At 40.1% G+C, this 26604-nt stretch overlaps 1 protein-coding gene across 1 annotated transcript in view; it reads right to left on the bottom strand.

The window, feature by feature from the left end:
- Positions 1–26604, bottom strand: part of Moxd1 (monooxygenase DBH like 1) — a 73695-nt gene extending 47091 nt beyond the window's left edge. Inside the window, exons 1-2 of the mRNA XM_051175407.1 lie at positions 26304–26604; positions 4749–4895 (exon numbers count right to left, since the gene is read on the bottom strand). Of these exons, the coding sequence (XP_051031364.1) occupies positions 4749–4895; positions 26304–26567 (411 nt within the window). The 5' untranslated portion in view covers positions 26568–26604. The remainder of the gene's footprint in view (positions 1–4748; positions 4896–26303) is intronic.

Raw genomic sequence — 26604 nt, 5'->3', positions numbered from 1 at the left:
GGCGGTTCCTCAGGAAAATGTGAATCAATCTACCACAAGAACCAGCAATTCCACTCTTAGGTATATACCCAAAAGATGCACATCCATGCAACAAAGACATCTGTTCAACTATGTTCATAGCAGCATTATTTGTAAAAGCTAGAACCTAGAAACAACCTAGATGCCCCTCAACTGAAGAATGGATAAAGAAAATGTGGTATATTTACAAAATGGAATACTACTCATTGGAAAACACACACACACACACACACACACACACACACACACACACACACACACTGGAATCTTGAAATTCGCAGGCAAATGGATGGAATTAGAAGAAACCATCCTGAGCGAGGTAACCCCGTCACAAAAAGACAAACATGATATCTACTCACTCATACTTTAGTATGAGGCTTTTAGACATAGAGCAAATGATCGCCAGCCTACAGTTCACACACCAAGATAGGAAACAAGGAGGATCCTAAGAGAGACATACATGGTCCCCCACAGAAGAGGAAAGGAACAAAATCTTCTTAGCATATTGGGAGCATGGAGGGCAGTGAGGGGAGAAGGAGTTAGGAGAAAGAGAAGGGGAGAAGAGGGGAGAGGAGAACATGAGGGAGCAGGAAGATTAAGTCAAGGGAAGAATAGAGGAGAGCAAGAAAAGAGATATCAGAATAAAGGGAGCTATTATAGGTTTGAAATGTCCACAGACCTACAAGGATGACCCCAACTAACAATCTAAGCAATAGTGGAGAGGCTACCTTCAATGACCTTCCCTGACAATGAGATTGATGAGTACCTTATATGCCATCCTACAGCCCTCATCCAGTAGCTGATGGGAGAAGAAGCAGACATCCACAGCTAAACACTGAGCTGAACTCCTGGAATCCAGTTGCAGAGAGGGAGAAGTGATGAGCAAAGGGATCAAGACCAGGCTACAGAAACCCATAGGAACAGCTGACCTGAACAAGGGGGAGCTCATGGACCCCAGACTGATAGCTGGAAAATCAGTGTAGGGCCAACCCAGACCCCCTGAACGTGGGTCTCAGTTAGGAGGCCTGGGCAGTCTATGGGACCTCTGACAGTGGAACCAGAATGTATCCCTGGTTCACAAAAGGACTTCAGGAGCACATCCCCCAAGAAGGGATGCTTCCTTAGCCTAGAGACACAAGGGAGGGCCTAGGCCCCGCCCCCAAGTGACTTGACAGATTTTGATGATCCCTCCTGGAAGGCCTCACCCTCCCTGGGGAGTGGATGGGAGATGGGGTGGAGAGGTTCAGTTTGTGGGGGGCATGGGAGGATAGGAGGAAGAGGGAACTGGGATCAATATTCAAAATAAGAAAAAATATTAAAAAAAGAAAGAAAAATAATCTAATGACATCAACAAATTCTGAATAGGCCTTATATAAAGGTCAATATCCCTTCATGATAAAATCCCTTAAGAAACCAGTAATAGAAGGAACATATCTCAACAAAATAAAGACCATATATAACAAAACTGTAACCAGCATAGCACATAATGGATGATGGAGAACATGTTCTCTAAAATCTAGAATGAAATAAAGGTACCTCTCAAATTTTAATCACTGTAGTGGTTGAATTCTTAGAGTATTAAGAAAAGAGGAGGGTATAAAGTAATACAAATAAGATTGAAAACAGTCAACTTATTATCTTAATGACCCTAAAGATTCCATCTGGGAATTGTTACACCCAATAAACACATGGGACAAAAGAGCAGGATACATAATTCATTTTTAAAAAATCAATAATTTTTCTATAGATCTATAATAAACTTGTTCAGTGGGGAATTTAGGGGAAAACATCATTTGCAATGGCTTCAAACCAGAAATAAAACTAAATAAATACCTCTACAACCAAAGCTCTAAGACCCTGAACAAAGAAAGGTAGAAATCGCTAGAGGATGGGAATCTTCTATGCTTAAGGGTTGGCAGGGTTACTATGAAGCAGATGTATAGGCCAATAGAGTACAACAGAAGTCCTAGAGATAAATCCAGGAAGCTACTGACAGCTACTTTTCAACAATGTCCTCAAAGCACACCTTTCAGAAAAGACAATGCCTTCAACAAACAGTTCTGAGGAAACTGGATTTCCCCATGAAGAAAAAGAAAACTAATATTTTACCTTGAACCAAAATTTGATCCAAAATGGATCAAATAAATACTTTAATATCAGACCGGAAAATTGAAACTGCTAAGGAAAAACACAAGTAAAACACTTCAAAATATAGGCATAGGTGAGGATTGTTTTTAAATAAAACAGGAATTAATCCCTGGAATTGAGAAATGGGATGACAGTATCTTCACATCAAAAGATACAATCACCAAGGTAAAAAGAAAGCCTGACTACACCAGGGAAAAAAGTCTTTCCCAACAACTCATCAGAAAGAAGAATATTATCTCTGGCACAAAAGGTGCTACAAAAATTAATTACCAAAACTCCAAATCAGCCAGTCAACAGATGGGCTAGTGAAGAAAATAGTCTAGTCTATTTTCAAGATAAATGCAAATGAACAATAAATACAAACCAGTGTTTTAAATCCTTTGGTATTAGAGAATTTCAAAATAAGCTGAGATCTTTGGGGTTTCCTTGGTACCACTTTGGCTAACCAATCAACTAAATGTGATCCAGTCCTGGCAGTGGAGGCTTCATTTGGTGGCGTAAGATGTTGGATGGAGCTTTTTCTCACCCACTGTCTGGTGACTCCATTTCCATTTCTTCCGTTCATGTACACATTTTCAGAGGCTTCTACAGCAGTAAGTTTCCATATTGTCTTCCAAATGGCTGTTAATGTTAACTGTCTTTCCCCATATCCTCTCCATTACCCCTCTCCTCCCTTTAGTCCTGACATTCCATTTCTCCTCAGTCAGAACAGCTATCACCAAGATAAACAAATTCAGGTGATTGTGTGGGAAAATGTAACCCTTTACTCACTGCCGCTGAGAGTGAAAACGTATAAAGCCACTATGGAATGTGAAGTTTCCTCAAAAAGTAAAAACTAGAACCATATAATCCAGCTATTCCGCTCCTGGACATATCTCAAAGGACTTCATGGCCGGCTACGCAGATACTTTCTATTCATGCTCTAGTATTCAAAATAGTTAGAAAGTGGATTCAGCTTAGATGTCCATCAATTGATGAATGGATAACGAAAATGTAGTTCACATTTATAATGGAACAATGCATAGCTGTTTGTAAAAGGAAATTTTGACATTCTAAGGGAGACCGATGCCATTGAAAAATCACCATGTTAAACAAAATAAGCCAGACTCAGGAAGTATCCGTATGTTTTCTTTTGTACATGAACCTAAAGTGTAAATTATATGTATGTATTTATGCATGTGTGTATTTGTAGGACATGAAACTGGAGTGGAGATCATGAGAAAGTTCAAAGAGATCTTCAAGAAGAGGGAAAGACAGATAAGAAAGCAGAAAACGACTATTGTGAGAAGGAAGGAACGGACTGAAGGGACAGAAGAAGGCAGTGAGGGAGGGGACAAATGTAGGAAAGTATAATGCCATGTTTGTATGAAAACGCTATAATGAAATCCTCTACTTTGTGTGCTAACTTTAAAAATAATTTTTAAACTAATTACTTTTTTAAATTACCCAAGACTGTTTTTTCCACAACAGATTTTCCTCTAGGCGCTAACTCAATTATGGATTTACAGAAGGAACAAATACAGAAAACAGCAGCTCTATGCCTGGGCTTGTTCATTTTACAACTCAAATCTGAACTCAGTATGGAATACTGGGAATTTCCAAGGGGAAGCCAGTGAAACCGGCTTTGACTGAGCCCCAGAGCGAGACTCCCTGAGGGGATGTGGCATAGGAAAGATTTACAGGAGTAAATAGAAAAAGACTGCTTCCTTCCACAGATGAGGGTGAGGGTGTTTTGCCAGCTCCTTGGAATAAGAACTTTGAGAATAAATAATTGGAAAAGCTACTCATGATAAATGATCTCTCTGCTCTATCCCTTGTGGGTCCAATGACTATAGTAATATTTCAAGTGAATTACAATTTACTGAGTGCTACGTGAAAAGCAATGCCCATCTGTTCGCCTTCCTTATTCTGCCTTCACTCCTTAGGCTGAGGGTAATCAGAGTGACTTCGGATCTCTTTACATTCTCTTTCTTGAAGCTTTAGTGGATTGAATGAAAAAGAAAATTTTATTGGTCTGCAATAACATGAAATGGCAATAGCAACCCATGGAAAGTACCACAGGAGTATATTTCCTCTAAATATTTAATTTGCATATTCATGAAGATAATTTTGTGTGAAATCTGAAAATAAGAAGCCTCATATAACGTGCCAATAGGTGATTATAATCAACTGACTATTCATTTGGATTTTGGAAATTTACAAAGCCAAATCGGTTACAAATCAGATGAGTTACACCCTTATACTCAGCATCATGATCGTCTGTTGTGTAATTCACTTCTTCAAACCTTCATTATCTATTTTTGAAATTTATAGGGAAAAAGCTGAGAAGTACTTTTATTTCTTTTAAATCAACTGACTTAAAAGAGAGCCTCAAAATGTTAAACTTGCATAAAAACACCTTCTCTAAACTGTATAGTTTTAAAACTGTGAGAACTTGGAAAGAGAAGTTCAGAAAATTCCCCAGGTTTGTGTGACTTTGCCAATGCTGATTGCTCCCCGGGCCTCCTCCTTTTACTCTGTCAGCAGCTTCGTGCTTGTAAACACAAGCTGCCCATGAGAGTGTCCACTCTCACACTTCTTACCGTGATTCTCTTGTCATTGGCATCACAAGTGTGCAGTTCTCTGGTAAACTCAATCACCGTGTGTGTGCTGTTTTCCATGGCATAGTCTAGGTGGTAATCTTGCTGGGTGTCTTTCTCCAATTCTTTATTGGCATTTGTGAAATAGTCCTGTGGGGGGAAAAAGGGACATTCTAAGTACAGAATGAAAATAATTTAAGAGAATGTAGGGGACGTTTTTTATCTAGATCCATTTTTATGAATCCCGGGACTTCCCGATGAACTGGATTGTTACAAATCAAGAGCTGGTTATCTAGGAAACTGGTCTGCATTTAAGCAACTGCTCCTTCTATGAGAAGCAGTAAAGATCTATACTATTGACTAAGTGTCCAAAATGATCACAAAATACCGAGTTTTATATATAGCGTAATTGTTTTTCAATATCTAATATATTTTATTTTTGAAAAAATGATATTGTGTTAGAATATGCATGCCAGGATATAATTATAATTACTGTAATCAACATTACATTATATTTGAAGAATGGTTGCTATGCTGGACTCAGAAAACATAACACACAGGCAAAGTATGTATGAGAGCAACCGTTGAGTGACATTTGGTAGTTTTATTCTTAGTATACTTTAGCACAATTACCAGATGTTTAGAAATTTGACATCCAAGATCAAGACATTTTTAATACAAGAAACTCTCAGATTACTGACAGTACACAGAGTCTAACTAACATTTTTCTACCCTGGTATTGCAAACTATAAGTACATTATGCCCCAGGCATATCTGCACCATGGTACATGTACCAACTCATTCACTAGTATGTCAAATCGATGAGGTGGAATTATTTTTCCATTTGCAAACAACACTGAAGTAATGGGTACAGGAAATCCAGCTGGAAATGGGAACAACAACATTCAGATATTGTCGATCAGAGCTCACAGTCTGTATCCTTCTTCACTGAGTTGACCACTGCAGGATGTGTGTGTGTGTGTTTGTGTGTGTGTGTGTGTGTGTGTGTGTGTGTGTGTGTTTTCCCTTCCTGCAGAAACTTGTTACATTAGTTTCTACATAAAATATTACCTATATGTGCTAAACATGAGAAATGGCCATTTATTCTGAGAACTAGGTTATAAATGTGAAAGGAATTTAAATGCCATATCTTATGATGATGCCTATGTGTCTACTGGTTTCTATCACATGAATTTCAATCTTTCAGTGAGATTCCAATGCCTATGGAAAGAAAAATTGTGATCAACTGTGCCTTTGACTCAGCCCATATTTCACTACATTAGTCATACAGTTCATTCTATAAACAAAATGAATACAGTACAAAATGTAATCAGTTCAAAGTATAGAATAATTATCCTGATCTTGTAAATGTTTTCCAAACCATAGTTGCATGAAATATCCAATTTGCTTGCCAAGTTTCCATTCATCTTATTCCTGCTCACCAAGACTAATTCCTACCAGCTACTTTTTTTCTCAGAGAACTTAGCTATGAGAAATTGGGAGACATGTCACTTAGTACTTCTGTCATAGATAAGTCAAAAATAACTATGTATGTATGCATGTATGCATGATGGATTTTGTGGTACCACATGCTAGGCAAGCTCTGTATTGAAATTATGTCCCAAGTCCTCTTTTTATATTTTTTAAGTTGCCAAAATTGGCTTGGAATTTATGCTGTAGCCCAGTATTGAATTTGAATTTGTAATCCTCCTGCCTCAGCTTCCAACATAGCTGGAACTACAGATCTATGCAGCCATTAATGTTTCAGCTGTGGGTCCAGCATTCAGGAAGAGATAGGAGGAATCTTTGGGGACATCTAGTACCAAATAGCATTTTCCAAAAAACAGCTGACAATCTCAGCATTGGTAAACTAAAATAAGACTGAATGTTATTAAAATTAAATTGGTATGCAAAATAATCTAGCCACCATAATGACTTCCCCATTTCCTATCTTAGCTATCCAAATGGTGTTATTGTTGATATATGTAGTTCAGATCATCAATGACTAAAGATCTCCCTGTCTTCAGGCCTCCCAACCAAGGGTACCTTTAAAAGATGTCAATATTCCCCCAGTCTCACACAATATGTCTTCTCTTATTTAGTGAGAATTTCAGCCATGATACTTGAGGGCTCTTTTCCTACCTTCTTCTATCCTAGAAAATACCAACTCTGCTAAATCATAAAATACAACAAGTCTAAAAGAAACACATAGAGGATATGAGATTTTTTTTAAAAAATGAATGTAAATGAAATATAGGGCAAAGGGCAAAGGTCACATCATATTGTGCAGATATTCAAAGTTTATGACATCATGTACTTCTTAGTGGGAAAAATATGGAATAATTTATAGACAAAAAATATAAAGACAAAGCCAGTCAATAAAAGTCATTCAGGAGAACACAAGACAGTCAAAGTAGGCTCATAAGTGAAACACTTCCTACAAGGAAAATTCTAGGCCTTGATGGTTTCTCTTAAAAAAATCTATCAAATAATGCTGCTATGAACATAGTTGAATAGATGTCTTTGTTGCATAGATGTAAATCTTTTGGGTATATGCCTAAGAGTGGAATTGCTAGGTCCTGTGGTAGATTGATTCCCATTTTCCTGAGGAACCACCATACTGATCTCCAAAATGGCTGTACAAGTTTGAACTCCCATCAGCAGTGGAGAAGTGTTCCCCTTTCTCCATATCTTCTACAGCATAAGTTGTCATTGGTGTTTCTAATTTTATCCATTCTGACAGGAGTAAGATGGTATCTCATAGTTGTTTTGATTTGCATTTCCCTGATGGGTAAGGATGTTGAGCACTTTCTTAAGTGCCTTTCAGCTATTTTGGATTCCTCAATTGAGAATTCTCTATTCAGTTCTGCACCCCACTTTTTAATAGGGTTATTTGGTATTTTGGTGACTACTCTCTTGAGTTCTTTGTATGTTTTGGAGATCAGCCCTCTGTCAGATGTAGAGTTGGTGAAGATCTTTTCCCAGTCTGTGGGCTGCCATTTGGTCTTGTTAACTATGTCATTTGCCTTACAGAAGCTTCTCAGTTTCAGGATACTGGTGTTATGTTCAGGAAGCTGTCTTCTGTACCAGTTTGTTCAAGGGTACCTCCCACTTTCTCTTCTAAGATATTCAGTGTGGCTGGATTTATGTTGAAGTCTTTGATACATTTGGACTTAAGTTTTGTGTATGGTGATAGATATGGGTCTATCTGCAGTCTTTTACACACCATCATCCAGTTGTGCCAGCACCATTTATTGAAGATGCTTTCCTCCTTCCATTCTAGATTCCCCTCAGCTGAAGAATGGATAAATATGTGGAACATTTACGCAATGGAATACTACTCAGTGGAAAAAAAAATCAATGGAATCTTGAAATTTTCATGCAAAAGGACGAAACTTGAATAAACCGTCCTGAATGAGGTAACCCAGTAACAAAAAGAGGAACATGGTATGTACTCACTCATATATGGATTTTAGACATAGAAAAACACCAGCCTATAATTCACACCGCCAGAGAAACTAGGATACAAGGAGGAAGCTAAGAGGATTGATACAAGGTCCCTCACATAAGGGGAAAGGAACAAGATCTGAGCATACTGGGAGTTGGAGGAGAGGAGAACATGTGGGACCATACCAGAGCGGGGAAAAAAAAAGAGATGCCATAATAGAGGGAGCCATTATAGGTTTGAAGAGAAAACTGACTCTAGAGAAACGCCCAGAGATCTACAATGATGACCACAACTAACAATGTGAGCAACAGTGGAAAGGCTACCTTATATGCCCTTCCCTGATAATGAGATTGATAATGAACTTATATGTCATCGTAGAGCTCTGATCTAGTAGTTGTTGGAGACAGAAGCAGACACCCACAGCTAAACACTGAGCTGAACCCCTGGAATCCAGTTGCAGAGAGGGAGAAGCGATAAGAAAAGAGGTCAAGACCAGGCTAGAGAAACCCACAGAGACAGCTGACCTAAACAAGCTCATGAACCCCCAGACTGATAGTTGGGAAACCAGCATTGGACCAACTCAGACCCCCTGAACATGGGTCTCAGTTAGAAGGCCTGGGCAGTCTAAGGGACCTCTGAGAGTGAAACCAGGATGTATCTCTGGTGCATGAAAGGACTTTAGGAGCACATTTCCCATGGAGGGATACCCCCTTAACCTAGAGGCAGGAGCGAAGGCCTGGACCCTACTCCAAATGATTTGACAGATTTTGATTATCCCTCCTGAAAGGCATCATCCTCCCTGTGGAGTGGGGGGGGGGTGCGATCTGTGGGAGGAATAGGTTCGGAGCAGGGTCGGGGCATGGGAGGGTGGGAGAGGAAACTGGGATTGATACGTAAAATAAGAATAAGAAAAAATAATAAATATAAAAAAGAGCAAATAAAATTTTAAAAATGTCTCAAATATTTTAAGAATAAGTTAATACCAATTCCACCTAAATTTCTCTAGAAAATAAAAGAAGAGGAAACTTTCCAAGTCATGCTTTTAACTCTCTAGCATTAGGCTAATATCAATGTAAGAGACATTACAAAGAATTGCAAATTAATATCTTTTATCAAGTTAGGTATAGATTTTTTAAAAAAAATAAAGACAAAAGATAATTAGAAAATACATGGCAGTAATATAAAGATAATGTACCATGGATATACAGACTTGAGTCAACAACAGAAAAGCAGCCATCCAGTCTTCCTATAAAAGATGTAACCAAAAAAAGTTGTATTTCAATAAGTGCCTTCACTGGAAGAGATTATTCACAGACATTAGCAATGGCCATGCAGTAGAAGGATGGTACTTATAACTTTCAACCATAGACAGGGAAGAACCAATGAAAGGTCCACAGATACCTTTATAATTAATGATGCAGGACTAAATTCTCCACCAGCCCTTGGTTGGGAATAGGTCTTTGAAGCAAGGCAAAGAAATATACATGCACGCACACACACACAGACACACACATACACACAGACACACACACACACACATACACACAGAGACACATACACACACACATACACAGAGACATACACACAGACACACGCACACAGACACACAGTCAGACACAGACACACACAGTCAGACACAGACACATACACACACAGACACAGACACACACATACACACATACACAGTCAGACACAGACACAGACACATACACACACTGCTCCACTGTGGACAGCTGCACTGTTACAGGTCCATTCTATCCCTGTTGTTCTCTGGCCCTAATGAGCCCTCCCATCCCCTAAATAATGACGTCAGATTGTCACCTTTAGTCAGTATGACCAAAGCCCATTTCATTGGCAAGTCTTGCTGTCATTTCAAATGCAATGAATCAAAGCTTGTACTCCCACCCCAGACGCCTTGAATGTTTTCCAGATTGTTTTTAATGATCGGACATTTCTCCAGCTACCCAAATTCAAAGCTCTCATCATCTTTAACTTTTCTGCCATGACTCTTCTCTGGACAGACACTTCTGCCCTATCAAGTCAGACTTTGAAAAGATAATTCACCTTGTTCTATTTCATGCCAACAACTCATTTTAGACTCTCTTGACTACACAGTTCTGTGAAGGTTTTCTTTCAAATGTTACTGCTTTTCTCTCAGTATGCCATTGCATCTAATTCAATGCATGTGCTACAATGTACTAAAATCTACATTCCAGATTCCTTGTTCCCTGAAACTTATCCTAACTTGGACTTCAACAGTTGCTATGCTTAATATTATTATCTGCTTCCTGTGTATTCCTTTAAATATTTAACTTTTCCTAAGCTTTTTGCTTTGTTCAAATTCTTCTTTTCCATCTTTCTAGTCTCTGAATGAAACCAAGCTAGTCTTTCCACTAACTTCACCCACTGAGACTCTCTCTCTCCTTCATGCAGTTTTCTATTCCTCTATGTATTTTTCATTGACCATCCTTGGAGGAAGAGATCACTGTCACTCTAAGTCTTTATTCCTCTGCTTACATTATTCTTACAAGTGAGATATTCTAGAAATTGCAGAATCATCTCAAGCCTGAGGCAACTGCCAAGAAAAGGTCAACTAATCCTCTTAATCCAATTACATATTTCTAGATTTAAAATAGTCAATTATATTTAAATGGAACCACCCAAAGGTGATCCAATTGATTAATACATACTCTCAATTACATCATTAAGGTCTGGTGTGGAAGATTCTAGAATAGATTTGGATCCACATGATCTACTGTGAAGCCCAGCTATCTTTGACACTCTGAAATACTGTCATGATCTTTTAGTTCTTATATGAAAATTATCTCCAGGGACCGAGTTCATGATTTAGGGGCAAGACAGAGAGAGAGAGAGAGAGAGAGAGAGAGAGAGAGAGAGAGAGAGAGAGAGAAATTACCAGGCAACTGCTTAACACAATGAAGACATTTTAAGTAAGAAATAAGATAAAGATGGTCTGGCTTGTCTCTTTGTTGTAGATGAAAAATTGACACAACAAAGTGTGTGGACAACCTCCAAGCACAGCTTTGATGGTGTTAGCCTTTAACAGAAGAAAAGGCAAATTGGAAAACCTTCAAGTGCAATTAATAAAGGAAGGGAAAGGGGAAAAGAGGACAAAAACTTGTCTCAAGCTGCACATCCTTCAAACATTCTTACTAGGAAAAACAAAAGAAAAAGAAAGTAAAGTTCAGTACCGAGAGTTAGATTGTTAAACTTAAAAAAAAAAGTTTGACAGTTTGAGAAAAGAACAAATTGTTGTTTGGGGGCTAATCAAAGCAGGAGTATTGTTTTGTTATCCTCTGAGGAGAAGAAAATGAAATTGGAACACTAAAACATTGATAAATGTTTAGTGATCTAGACATTGAAATTAACAAAGTGATACTGTATAATACTTACGATATTAAATCTCTCAGTTCATTTCCTCTGTATGTTATTTCCACCTTGATAATTAAACCAAATGATGCTCTAACAACTCCCTGTTCTATGTAGCAAATGGGACTACACACGTCTGCACTGCACACGCAAGAAGGTCATTGCTCAGCCATCTTCCCACAGTGCATGGTAGTCTGGGATTTAAAATAAGAGTAGGAATGTGGCTCACAGTATATAGGCATTGTCATGGTACAATGCTAAAGCCATTATAGAATTTATCACCTATGCAATAAACACATTTATTATAAATATGACATAAGATAGGGATGCGGAAAAGTTCCAATCAAGACTATTAGAAATGAGTGGCTGAAGAAATAGCTCAATCAGTAAGTGCCTGCTGTGCAAGCGTTCCAACCTGAGTTCAGATCCCCAGCACTCAAGTAAAAGGCAAAGCGTGCACCTTTAACTCTGCCACCATGGTGGAATGGTGTGGACAGTGATAAGCAGATTGCGGAAGTTCATTCACCATGCAGCCTAGCCAAATCCATGAGACAAATCAATTCAGAGTGAGAGATTCTGAGTAGCATGTTTTTAAAGGTGGAAAGAAGTCAAGAAAAGACACCTGATGTCACCTTCTGGCCTGTGTTACACAAACCCATACACACACACCCATAGTACATAAGTGCACACATTCTTTCTCTCTCTCTCTCTCTCTCACACACACACACACACACACACACACTATTTTTTTTTTAGTCTATTAAACTTGTATCTTTAACACCAGGGAGGCAGAGAGGATAGAGGAAGCCCAACTTCATAGAAACTGTAAGCATTATGAAATAAAAACATGCAGACATCATTAATAATGCAAACAGAAGCTTGGCTATGCTCAGTCACTTCTAATGAGCTGCAGAACAAACATGAAGGGCTGTTGCGGGTCCCCATAGATTCTCCTACAGATACCCAGCCTGGCTCGTGTATGGACTGCCATTGATCTGACTGTGGACTTGTCTACTGATAATATATATATATATATATATATATATATATATATATATATATATATATAAAACCCTTGTTTATATTTTCCTAATAAAATATCACCCACTACCCTCAAAAGTGAGTTAACACACCTCAACAATGAAGATATTCCTTGGCTGTGTCACTGAAAGTATAGCCCTTAAAGCCTGTTTTCACAGGGTATTTCCCCTGGAATGCTTTGCATTTAAAAAATAATAATAATAAGGTGTATAATGGAGATTTCAAAATGCTGTGCAGACAACAATAAAGTAAGTTGCCCCCACCAGAAGTTGGCAGGAGCTGACAATAATTATTTCATATGGCACCACGAACACTGGCTGTCATTTCCAAAGTGAGATAATGTACCAAAAAGCTAGCTTCGCTGACAGGATTGCTAAAGTCTCTTGTTGAGAAATACGGTCACGCAGATGTTCAGCTCCTTCTTGCTCATCGTCAGTCTTTTTCCTCATCTCTGAAATGAAATCTCCACTATAGAATAGAGCTTTGATGGATGCTGTGTTAAACAGGATGAGGCAAAAGCTCTGGTGGTGTAATAGAAGATATGAATAGACTATAGTTCAGCTTGGGGAAAAATGGATGTAAGCACAGCTGCACGGAGATCTTGAGAAAAAAAATGTTTCCATCTGTCATCATGTTCTTCAACAGGTGGCTGCAGTTCCTACGCTGTTTCTGCTTCTCAAAAGCCCATCCTGTCCCACATCTCTGTTCATGACATTAGCTATAATATTAATGGTACAATAAACGTGGTTGTGTGAAAGAAGCATCCTTCATTCTAAACAGCTGGGAGGCTGTATAAAGCTGTACTGCAGATTATATAAATGAAATCTTCCCATTTCAATAACTTTCAAAAGGAATTCCTTCACTAAAAAAAAATCAAACTGGAGTTTCAAAATAGAGGGTGACAGTGCTTAGGAAGTAATGTCAGACAAACTTCTCTCTGGGTCTCACAAGAGTCATTAAATAGCTATCTGAAGTCTAAAATATTAACTCTTAGGTGTCGCCAAAGGGCTACCCGAGGAGTGTGCTTTTCTGCCAGTGTTTCACTCTGACACACGCGGTCAACAACAGCCCATCCTTTTATTTCAGCTTTCTTGTAAATAATCTACAGAATTATGTGAAATATACAATAAAGTTAATTGTTTGACCCTTCATTCCTAATGATATACTTTTGTAGAAAAAAAATCTCAGTTTTAATCATTCAAGGAATATTATTTTACCTCCATCCTAACTCATCTTCTGATTTGTAAGGAAAAAATATTTTAGATGACTTCACTTAAAAGACCATATCCGTTTTATCCAAGGAGTAATAAAAATCTTTAGAGAACAGACATAGTCTTTCTTTCTAGGCTCCTTTCCCCCTTCCCTGCCTCCCTCCCTACTTTCCTTTACTCCTCCCTTTTTCCCTCCTTGCTTCCTCTCATGCAAGTGTGTGTGTGTGTGTGTGTGTGTGTGTGTGTGTGTGTGTGTATTCACAGATTACTGTGTGGAGAAAAAAGAGGAGAAGGCAAGAATGGTGGCCAGGAGATTCAGAAATCTCTCAATAATCCCTCTGGTCTTAGTTCAGTGAAAGAGAATTGGTGCAGATTTTAACTCCTTAGAGGAAGTGCTGTGGGACCTGAAGATAGAGTTTAGATCATGGGTAGAGAAAAGAGAAGGAACATTGCTCCTAATGTTAAACTGGAGCTAGCAAAAACTGCCATTTCCTAAGGCGGGGAAGGCTGGCAAGGTGACAGGATGGAAGTAAAGGTGTGAACAACCTACCTCCATATTGTGGTGGGCAGGTCAAGAGGCAGAAAGTGCTTCAAGAAAGGACAAAGCAGGGCTGGAGAGATGACTCAGAGGTTAAGAGCACTGGCTGCTCTTCAAGACGTCCTGAGTTCAGTTCCCAGCACCCTCATGGTGGCTCTCAACCATCTACAAGCCAGAACACTGCATATATAATAAATACATTTAAAATATTTTATATGTATATATATATACATATATATGTATATATATGTGTATATATATATATATATGAACAAAACAATGCATGGTGTGGGGGGAGGGGGATGAGCAGGCCTCAGAATCTTAACAAGTTCATGTTTGACTTTGCTATTGAAGCCCCACAAATATTGCTTTGAAAGATAAATGCTCTTCTTTTTTATGTTGCCATATTTAAAGATGAACGCACCATTATACATAGTTAAATATACTGAAGTTTATGGAAAGGCTAGAGATGGCATACCATCATGATGTACTACCTCCATACATAACTATCCACAGAAATATGGAAAACTGTCATTTAAAAAGCAATATGAAGTTTTCTAGTGGCTAAATCTTTCTCTATTCATCTCTTGGATTATCTGAAAGCATATGTGTGCAGAGAGGCTCTCTTCAGCACCAGGCTGAAGATGGAAGCTAACTCTTAGGGCAACCTAATCCTGGCTGGCACTCAACAGGCTTTCTCTCAAATGCATTCCTATCACGTGTGTGTGCATGTTTGGGAGTGCTTGGATAGCCTTCCTCAGGTACCATCCACCCCTAAAACTCTCCAATGAGACTCAGTTGGCTTGCCATGACACCCCTCCAGTTTCCACCTCCCAAGCTTTTTTTACTTAGTTCTAGGAGATCAAAACTCCAGCCCTCATATGCTTTTGAAGCAAGCACTCCATTGCCTAATCCATCTGTCTCTGCAGGTCTTCAGAGGTATCTCTAAGAGATTGCCACATAGTACTGTACACTTACAGTATGAAGTCATGATCTTACAATTACGTGAGACCACCCATTCCATTTTAGTGCCTCCGATCAGCAGAACCACACTAACACTAGGCTAGATCATTCTTCTACCCCTTAACCTTAAGGTGCGCCAACTGGATCTTTACTTTTCTGGAGCATAATGGGTGGCGTTTCACCCACCTTTCTGGAGGAAGTCTCCCCACTATTTGATAATGATCATGTTCTTGAATCATTCTTTCTCTGTGAAAACACTGCCAGCTATTTGTCTATCCTTGGCATTCCAAATTTCCAGAAGTTTCTGTTACCTTTAGAATGTTCTCATTTACCCAAATGACTTTTAAAAATGCTATTCCCAGAAAGGGCCTTTTGGTCAGCCTAGGACACAGCAGTTTCGATATTGCATCCTTTGATGTGAAGAGCTCAGATCACTACACTAACCAGCCACATTATAGTGAACTGAAACGTAACCTACTGAATTAAGTAAGCCTTTATCACAAAACCCAATTCAATACAGTTTCATAAAGTTGTATGTTATACAGTTAGTTTTATTCAACTAAATTGTTGATCTTCACTTTTATTTTCAAATGTTTAGCCTTTGGTTTCCTTGCATTATTTTAGTGTATCACTGTTATTTTAGCCCTCATCTGAAACTTAAGGTGGCCACTTTGATATCCTGTTCGGGTGGATATGAAATATTTATGACTATAACTAATTCAATATTTTAACCTATCTTCGGAGATATAATGAGAAACCCTGAAAAATGTTTTACTATATCATTCCAGATACACCATTTTTTAATACCCTAAACTGTAAGAACAAATCAAATACAAAAGAAAATGCAGTTTCTGCCTATAAATTATGTTTATGAAAATTTGTTGGCCTCTAGTCATTAATAGTTCAAACAGTCACTACCCAAGTGCTTCAACTTTGTCCTAAGATTTCCTCATGATTTACTACCTTTTTCCCAAGCTGAAAGCCTGGGACACTTGTCTCTCTGTGTTCCCAGACTGTTCCCTAACAGTGCCGTAACTGTTCCCACAGTTCACTATTGAATCACTATAGTCATGTCTCTCATTTATAGGGTTCTACATGTAGCATACGGCTAAGAGCTTTAATGCCTATGCTGTTTAATCCTCACAAAACCCCCAGCTAAAGAACATTATCTACCTCTGCACAAAAGGGAACTGCCATTTAGAGAGGGGTAAGGGCTTGCCAAGGCCACACAAGGAAGAGCAGCAGGCATGGCTGTGCTCAGTCAGTCTGGAATATTCCCTGCTCTTAACTGCACTCAGCCATCTTTCTTGAGGTCCTGCCAAGAACATGGAATTGTTCCTGGTACCTTAGGGAGGTTTGGCAGCACGGACACAGTCATCAACCTACAATGTTCCATCCATGCCCTAATAAGATACTAATTACCCACCACCCTTGCATCTCTTCTCCTCCTTCTGCAACTATAGCTTGAGGGCATTTTCATGGCTTATTAGCAATCTTGCAGATTGGAAGAGGGAAGGGAGTGCTATCTATTTATGTAATGAGAAACACAGAGAATATTTCCAAATACAAAAGAAAGAATTACTGTTAAGTCCAATCAAAAGTTTCCAGTCAGAATCCTTCTCTTGGTGAAATTATAGACCCAAGATATCCAATTAATAATAAGAAATGATGTAGCACTTGGCAACCCATACCATACATTTTACACTGGTGCTTAGGAATACAGCAACTAGTAGAGGCTGGTATAAAGTGTGTAGTTATAAAGAGGGCTGTGAGAGGGAAGGAAAGACTCCTCACTAAGCATATCTTCAAACTTGCTTCTACTCAAAGGGTAAGAATCCCTGTCTTGTTATAGCACGTGAATTTGAGGGAATGCTTAGATCTATATACAGATTCATTAAATGGATCTCAGAAGTATTCCCATGCTGAGAACAACTGCCTTGTGTTTCCATTTTAAAATATGCTGCTAAACAGCCAAGCTGGTGTTAGCCCATCAAATGGTCTCTGTGAAATTGCTTTATATGAACTCTTCTGCCAGGAATCTCCCAATGCCTATAAGTTGATTTCTGTGATTTCTATCACAGAGCCTGACCACAGAAAATCAACAGTTAGCCAACTTGCTTTAATACTGGAATTTCCTCAGGCATCTGAAATATGGCTTCATTGTACCTACATGTTATCTTTATTGGTTACTGGTGGATAGAGGAGGGTACCGAGGCATTGGAAATTGTGGTGGAAGTGTCTTTGCAAGTGTGTGTATGAGTGTATGAAGACCAGAGGAAAGCTTCAAGTGTCATCCCTCAAGACTTTCCACCTCATTTTCTGAGACAAGACCTCACATTGGGACCTAGTGATCACAGGCTAGGGTGAGGCAGACTGGCCTTCCTATTTCCACTTCCCTAGAGCAGGGCTTAGAAGCTTTACACCATACCTGAATTTTTCACTTGGGTTCTAAGGAGCAAACTCAAGTCCATGTTCTGGGACAGCAAGTACGACCAATTGATTATGTCCCCAAATTACTGGTAGAGCTTTCAAAGAGGATCAAAGCACTTCATTTTTGATGTGGAACTAGGTGATACCCTTTCTTGTTCTCAATTATTGGCCATCTTTAACATAGCTCCATAACGTGCCATAACATGAATCCCTCTCTATTCTGGACCACAACGGCACCCAGTGTCCATATGGTCTCATTGGCCTCCAGTTCCCTTGTTGTGGTGGTTTGAATGTAATTGGCTCCCATAATCTCATTGGGGGTGGCACTGTTAGGAGGTGTGGCTTCGATGGAGTAGGTATGGTCTTGTTGGAGGAAGTGTGTCACTGTGGGAGTGGGCTTTAGGTTTCCTAAGGTCAGGACACTTCCTAGTGTCTCAGTTGTCTTCCTGTTGCCTGAAAGATGTAAGAGTCTCAGCTACGATTCCAGCACCACATCTGTCTTCATGTCACCATGCCTACCGTGATGATAATAATGGACTGAATCTGAATTGTAAGCTGTCATCTCAGTTAAATGTTTTCCTTTGTAAGAGTAGCCTTGGTCATGGTGTCACTTCACAGCAACAGAACCCCTAAGACATCTGTGTAAGTAGGTTTCAGTACATGATATTTGCAGATATTTTTTGTTATAATTATATCACTTCCCCCTTTCCTCCCTCCATATCTTCCCATATACCCCTCCTTGCTCAGAGAATGACTTTTTTAAAAGCAGAAATTCAGAACTTTTCTAAGAAATGGAGATTCCTAAGTTTTCATATAAAATGCCATATTAAAAAATGAAAATCTTTCTCAAAGACATGATGCTTTGTTGATGTAATTTCTCAAGGGTTCTTAATTCTAATTTCATTCCATCATCTAGAACAAACAAATATAAAACATAAGCCTTCTCACTGAGGGCTGAGAGAGAAGCTCGTACAAAAACACCATCTCTAGAGCTTGGAAGACCCCCCCCAATAAGCTTACTCATCACCTCTGTGATGCCAGTGCTGAGATGGGAAGGAGCTCATGTGGTTCAGAAACCTTTTTCATTATTATTGCAAATACTTTCTGCAGCATGTTTGTCTTTAATTGCTTTGTTTTTAATTTTTTTATATATTTTTAAGAAAATTATTTCTTTATTTTACATCCTGTATGCAGCTTCCCCTCCACCCACTACTCCCAGCCCCTCGCCCCAACATCCCCTCTCTGCATGAAGGGCAAATTCTCCACATTTCCTCCAGGTAGACAGTTCCCTAATTCAATATACTATGAGTTCTTTATTCATGTGCAATATTGCCTACTTCCTGCTACATGATATTTGGAATTGGGAACAGTGTGGCCAACTGCCAAAGACAGTCCTCAACACTCAGGGTGCTTGTTTTGTCCTGCTTGGGTTTGATAGCATCATGATGTGAGTCAGGCATACAGCCACACCTTCTCACATCCCTTCATTTGAGTTCTCTGCCCAACATTTCTCAGTTTAATAATTATTTGTTTATGGAAACGGCTATACCAAAACATAAATTCATGAGACCTCTGATGCCATCTGGTTCTATGATGTCCAGTGCCCCTCCACCCCAGCATCTAGACCTGTCAGTCAATTGTGTCTGAATGGAAGAATGAGCAGCCCAACATCCTCTGCCTATAGGGGAGTCCTTCCATGAAGCAGCTGTATGGAAACCACAGATGATTTCCAGGATGTGTAACCTGGAACCCAGGGTTTAACATAAGATATTGGCCTCGACATGGGCCATTTGAGAGTTACGTGGACAGTGATCTAAAAGACTCATCTCAGTGAATGGCATATAAAATCCTATCATAGAAATGCATGTATGTGACATTTCAAATGGAATAAATTTAGTAAGAAACATACTTTACAGCACGTGTACTTTTATTCTTTAGAAAAAGTAACTAGGATGTGTTTTTCAATCTGCATGACCTCCAAAAAGTCACTTAACATTTGCCTAAGGCCCTACTTTCCTCACCTGCAAAATGGGGAGGAAGAATGAGGGGCAGGAAGTTGGAAAGGAAGCCATCAAACTCTGAACTCTTAAAAGGCAATGATTAAATATTCAAGGCACCAACATTTAACCTGAAAAATCAATGAAAAGGCCATAACTTTGAGTCATACTGTGTGAACACACAAACAATACTTTCTTAATGAATTATTTATTTATATTGCACTCAAACTGATGATCCCAGGACCACAGCCAATAAACTTATACTTTTGCTTTTTTTTTTAATTAGGGAAGAGGAGAGGTGTGTGTGCATACATGACATGTGTAAGCCAGAGGACAACTTTTGGGAGTTATTAACTCTTTCCACCATGTGGGTTCCAGACATTGAACTCAGGTCAACGGGCTTGGCAGCAAGCATGTTTATTGAACCAGGCACCCTGTAGTTTCTTTTGCAACAGCCTTTTCCCATATGCTTGCTGTATGGTATCCTCTAGAATTTAGCAAGTTAAAATACATATATACAATTGAAGCTGGGTGTGTGGTGGACCCCTTTAATTCCAGCACTTGAGAGGCAGAGGCAGGTGTATCTCTGAATTCAAGGGCAGCCTGGTCTACATAGTGAATTCCAGGATGGCCAGAGCTACATAGAAAAACCCTTTGTTTCAAAACAAAATAAAACAAAAACAAAACAAAACCAACAACAACAAAACAAAATTTTGGATTTGAAAAAAATTATGCTTTATGTGTTACTTTCTTTAGTCATGTTACATGCTCTGTGATTTATTTCTCCCATGCATAGAATAAGGCCATAAGGCCATTAATCAGACTCACACACACACACACACACACACACACAGACACACACAGACACACACACTATAAATTTGGAAGAAGCTTCCTAAAGAAATTATTTTTTCCTACTTGAAGGTTCTTTCTATATGAAAGATTATTACTGGTAGTTCATTTTATATTACAGGGAAGCATTGTGAGACATCTGTATGTATTTTATTTTTATTTTTATATTGTCGTTATTATTATTACTCATGGGTCAAGCATTTTCTGAAACACAGTAGTGTATAATGAATTCATCTCTTTTGGTGAGTAACTTTAATAACACCCTTTTACAAAGTATGAATCAATCAGCCACCATTCATTTTCTTTGAAGTGGACTCTGGCATCTCCATCCAAGATTCCCAAAATCTGACTTTGGTAGTCCAAAGCCTTGACTCTGTTTGTCAAATCAGGTGCGTTATTTCCTTGGCTGTGAGGTCGGCTTGTTTCCCCAGGCTAATTATGAAACTTCCTATTCTTGACAGGAGAAATACACAGCTTCCAGCTGAGGACCATCATCTTGTATTTGAACAGTGGGACATGTGTCTTTGTTCATAATGCCCAGGGCAAGAAGCTTGGAATGGTCCCTTCTTCTTCTGTTAATTGGGGTGCACCATCCCAAGATTTATAAATATCTCTTAAGGAAGCTGCAGCTGAGTGGTGTCAGGCTTGCACACTTTCAGTTTGCTTTGCCAATGTTGCTTTTGTTGCAGTTGGCTGGTGTGACCTTAAAAAGAAGCATGTCACTAACCACAAAGAATGCTTACTGTTTTCTGTGATTTTAGATCACTTGCAGGCACTTCCTCAGTGAGGGGCCCCGCAGCAATTACCCAGATGCTCAAGACACTGCTCTGCACAGAAAGGCTTCAGTTTTTGAATGGGTCAATGAGTAAGGCTACCACAACTAATGACATATGTGTTGGCCTCCATTCACTGGTGATGTCTATCCCCCTCGCAAGGGTGAGTCCATTTTTGTGCAAATCAAGAGCACATCCGACAATGATGCTCTCTTCTCTCCCTCACACAAACTGGGCATTCATCAGCTGGATTGCTGGCTTCGAATGGATACTCACAGTTGCTAAATGGTTTGGATGGGGATGGAGCTGTCATGTCAAAGGTGCAAAACACAAGGGAAGGACAGGAAGCCATCGAGAAATGAGAGTTGGGATGATTCAATGAGACTAATACTGTGGCTCTGAGACACCAGTTAGAAAGGACAGCATGTTTCCCACTTGGGTCCTGCTGTGAAAGTACAATAGTAAATGACCTTCCCAGTGCTCCACTGGGGATATTTCCATGAGTGTAAACTACCCAGTTCATCCCCCACTACACTTCATCCAGTAGATTTCCCCAAGACAGACTTCCCTTCATAGTAATCCCCTCCTCTTTTCCTCCCCATCTTGACTGTAGCTGCTCAGACATAAATGACAACACATCTCCAGAGGGGCAGAAAATGGGCAAAGTAAATTTCCATAACTAATGGGCTAGATTGTTTATTCTTTTCTTTGTTTGTTTGTTTAGAATTAGCATCTTATTATGTATCCCAGGCTGGTTTCAGCCTTGGGGTCCTCTGCCTCAGCCTCTCTGGTGCTGGAATTACAGATTTGCGCTACCATGCTGAGCCTCATCTATAGTTTTAAGAGTATTAAGCCTATTGCTTTGTTGACTCACAGGAATCCAAATTTGAATTTTATTTATTTATTTTTAAACATCTGCAAGCAAGCCGGCAAATGTTACACTGTCATCTACAGGAATTCCCTTTGGGTCTAAGCTAAATAAATGACTGATAACCATAAAATTAAACAAACAAACAAAACCAGGGTTGCCAAAGTTCAGAAATCTTATACGGGGGAATAGGTACACAGAGTGGGAACTGAGTGGTTAAACAGGGTACTGACAAAATTACCTGCAGTGTACTAATTCCTCCTGGTGTTTGGAGGTGGGGGTGAACACAATGAGAAGAAGAAGAAATGGTCAATGCGTGGACATTATCTCCCGATGTCAGCTATATCAAAGTAGAGTTACATATGCAACTCAAGTGTTTAAGTGATGGGGTGGCGATGGGAGAATGGTGAGTGGGAGAATGGGATCGGTGTGATAGAACCATTTTTACAAAAATGGGCACACTAATATATTCCATTGTCGAGATAAGATGCTCTCTTCTGACTCTCTGTGCCTGTGGCAACAGCGCAAGATCATAAAAGCCTATACATATACAGTTTCTATGTGGGCTTCTAGGGATGCCCAATCCGAGATCAGGCACAATGCTGTGAGGAGGCGAAGCAGCCATGTGGAGAGGCCACAGTCAACACCACAGGACTGACCGAATGAGGGAGGCCCCAGCCAGTAGCCAACCTCAATCCCAGGCAGACATAAAGGTGAGTAAGCCTGCAGATACGTCTAGCCACATGCCTTAGAGTTGACACAGAGTGGAGAAGAGCAGCTGCTCCCATCAAGCCCTGCTCAAATCACATAGTTTTGAGCAAAATAATGGTGATTTATGAAACTACTGTGTTTGTGGGTGGTTTTTGAACATTACAATACATAGTCCAAATAATAGCCGCAACCCCAGATACTGAAATCACTCCCTGGAACGTAGTAAGTACTCCGAATGGAAACTGGACTTGCCTTTCTGCTTCCCATGGATTTTCATACTTTGTGTTCATAACTTATTCAACTTAGGTTTATTTTTCCTTCTTGGTCTAAGATCACACCATCTGTAAGATAGACCCCATTTGAAACTGTACATGTATGCACACTTTGTACATAGTGCTATGTACAGACTTGAATGGGAAGCAGTATTGATAAGTCAGAAGTACACAGGCACATACACATACACACACACACACACACACACACACACACACACACACACACACACACTGGATTTCTGTCTTCTCTCTAAAACAAAACAAAACAAGCAAACACTCTGGCAATTCTGGATTTGTACTTCTCTGAGTAGCTAACTCACAGAAAGTCTGGCTTTCTAGCATGCCTCATTTGTGATGTGTGCTGCCTATTCTCCTCAAGTATCTGCTATGCTTAAACTGCTATCCTCTTGATTTCTCCAGGCATGTGGGTTTGTGGCATCTATTAAGACAAAATTTCTCTGCCTGATTGGTTAGGATTACTTAGTCATACCAGAGTCAACGCCCGTCTGCAAAGATGAGTCCGTAGATAACTTTAAAAAGAATAAAAATAAGAACATTAAGAAATCAAATGTTTAAGTTTAAAATTAAATTGAAAGGACTAAAATATAAGGAGAAAGCTACAAAGTGAAATGACTGAGATGTCAACTTAGGTAAATCATGCAGTCTGACGCCATTGTCCATCTATTTGTGCTGGCCACACACACACTAATGCCCCCCAGGAAACAATGCTTTTTGTGTTGTTGTTCCATGCAAAGTCTGTTCTCACTGGAAGCAAAATTGCATAAAATCCAATGTCTACTAATAAAATCATATACAGTTCAATGAAGAAGCACACTATGGTCTGGGTGTAGTTACTTAAGATACCCTTAGCATACCACTGTTTGGGAAATCTCAAATAAATACAGAGAAGAGTCCATTTCAAGTATTAGAAAATTAAGTCTCACAGTCTACATTACTGGCTATAAATTAAAATATTTCTTTTCATTAATCTTATTAATATTATTAACCCTTTTCCTTAATAAAGAAAGAGGTTTTTGAATAGGCTCTCTTGCCAGTTAACTAATAAAATTATATGTGCCCTAAAAATCAGTAGGATCTCTAAGAAAATGGAGTGGTAAAGGGTACCAGCCAAATGAGAAACTGAGTAGCCCTTATATATGAAAGCAAAGAACACATTTCTGGACCAACAGAAAGTAGAAAAATGTTGTTTCTTGTTCATTACATATACAGTGTCCACTTTTGATTTATCTCACAGTAGCTTGTACCTCCTGTTGCTTTAAATAAAAATTAAAGTTTAAAAATCACTCTGAAGAATGCTTAATTCTTACACAATCTTAGCACAGCCACCCACAAGAGGGAAATATTCTGTGGTTTAGCACTATGTTTGTGATGGGCCCATTATGGCAAGTTGGGTCAAGATTCTTGCCTCTGACTTTCATTTGATACCTAATTGTGTAGGTTTTCTAGAAATGCTGTTCTTTTAACAAAAGTAGTGTCGGATTAACTTTTAAAGTGTGCACTATTGCTATTATGAAGCAAGATGCCTCACGCCCACTTCTATATCCTGTGCAGGGTCATGATAGTCTACAAAAACAGCTTTTAAAAAACTTTGTTGTTCTAGGCTGTGGTAGAACATGCCTTTGATCCCAGCACTCAAGAGGCAGAGGCAGGTGGATCTTTGTGAGTTCCGGTCCAGCCTGGTCTACAGAGCAACTTCCAGGACAGGCTCCAAAGCTACAAAGAAACCCCGTCTAAAAAAACCAAAATAAAATAAAATAAAAATAGCTGCAATGGGTATTAAAATAGTCTCAGATCACAGGAGACTGGGGCCTGTGCCTGGGATGAAATCCTTAAGCAATACGTTTCATACCTAAATGATGTTGCAACAGAAAACTCACACGTGGGGAAGTCCACACTGTAAACCTTTATTCTATCTCAATTGCATAGTACTTACAATGGGAGGAAGCAATGAATTTGAGATGAATAAAGACACGATGGGATGGATTGAAAATATGCATTGCTGTCACTTTATTTCTAGCCAAAGTCAGAGTCACAGTTGAAGCTAAATTGTAAGGGCATCTCAGTCCGAATGCTGTGAAAATCCAGCTTAGAAGTCTGGAGAAACACACGTTGAAACCCACGTAGGGCATTTTCAGGGAAGACAGTGTCAGAACAGCGAGTTTTCAGGATGCCCAGGACAATATTCTTAGATGGAAGTTGGCCCCTAGCACAGTGTAGATACATCCACTATGACCCAAAAGTTATTCAGTAGCACAGGAGTATCAATGTCCAGGAATCGCAACCACAGAATCGGAACCTTTCTTTCACACACCTTTCCCCACACAGAAAGATGCCCATAGCAGGTAGCATCTACCAAGGTTTGCCCCCTCACCCCTCTCCCCCACCCCACATCCAGAGCAAATGGGCAGCAGGCAAATCAAATGAACTTTGTTGCCTGTTACAGTGGAAAACCTATCCCTGAAAAGGGAATTCTGCTCGAAGACTATGGGCTGTTCTGAAGGTGGCTAAACCTGGCTTCCCCAATAGTTGTCAATAACAAAACTTCCTTAAACAGCTCTTTGGAACTCTTCATTCATCTAGTGTATGCTGTAGTAAATGTGGATCCCGCTCCTGGGGCGCCCCAAACAACCACTGGAGACTTTCTGCGATTCCCAACCTTAAACAGCAAGATTACCAAGTGCATCCCTCCCTTCCTTGCAACCTGTAGAGTTAAGTCTCCAAAGCTGCAGCCCTCTGTTCCTGAGGAGTGGAAGGGAATGCGTGGCGGGTGCGCGGCGATCTGTTAAGTGGGGCACTGGGATGCGAGAGCGTCCCGATGAGGAAAACCTCCCGGGATGGAACTGCAAGGGGCTTAGGCAGAGACCTCAGGCCGGGCGCCAGCGATCCCAGGGCGAAGGCGAGAGGGAGTCACTGTGCTGAGCCAGTGTCAGCCTCGCAGCACTCAAGTGGACTCCGCTACCCATCCACTCCTACACAGCGCTCCCGGGGTGACAAGGGACGATCGCAGCTCAGGGAGGTCATCGAAGGGACCCGAGCTTACCTGGAGGTAGGGTCGCCCGTGGGCCACGCCGCCCACCACGATGTCTGCCGCAGCCATGGTCCCCGTGGGCGAGAAGCCGAAGCCCACGTAGCCGGTCGTGCGCACCTCCAGGCGGAAGGCCAGCCGTCCGCCCTGGCGGCCCCAGTGCAGCCAATACTTGCCCTCTGGGTCGAGGACCGTGGCGTGCGGGTACCAGCGACCCGAGCTCCCCGCTGCCGTCGCGGGGAGCAGGGCCCACAGCACCAGCAGCCGCCAGCCGAACATCCTCCTGTCCCGCCACACCTGAGCAACAGCCACTTGG

This window comes from Phodopus roborovskii, unplaced genomic scaffold (genome assembly GCF_943737965.1).
Source record: "Phodopus roborovskii unplaced genomic scaffold, PHOROB, whole genome shotgun sequence".
NCBI lineage: Eukaryota > Metazoa > Chordata > Mammalia > Rodentia > Cricetidae > Phodopus > Phodopus roborovskii.
This window is presented reverse-complemented; position numbering and strand designations above follow the sequence as displayed.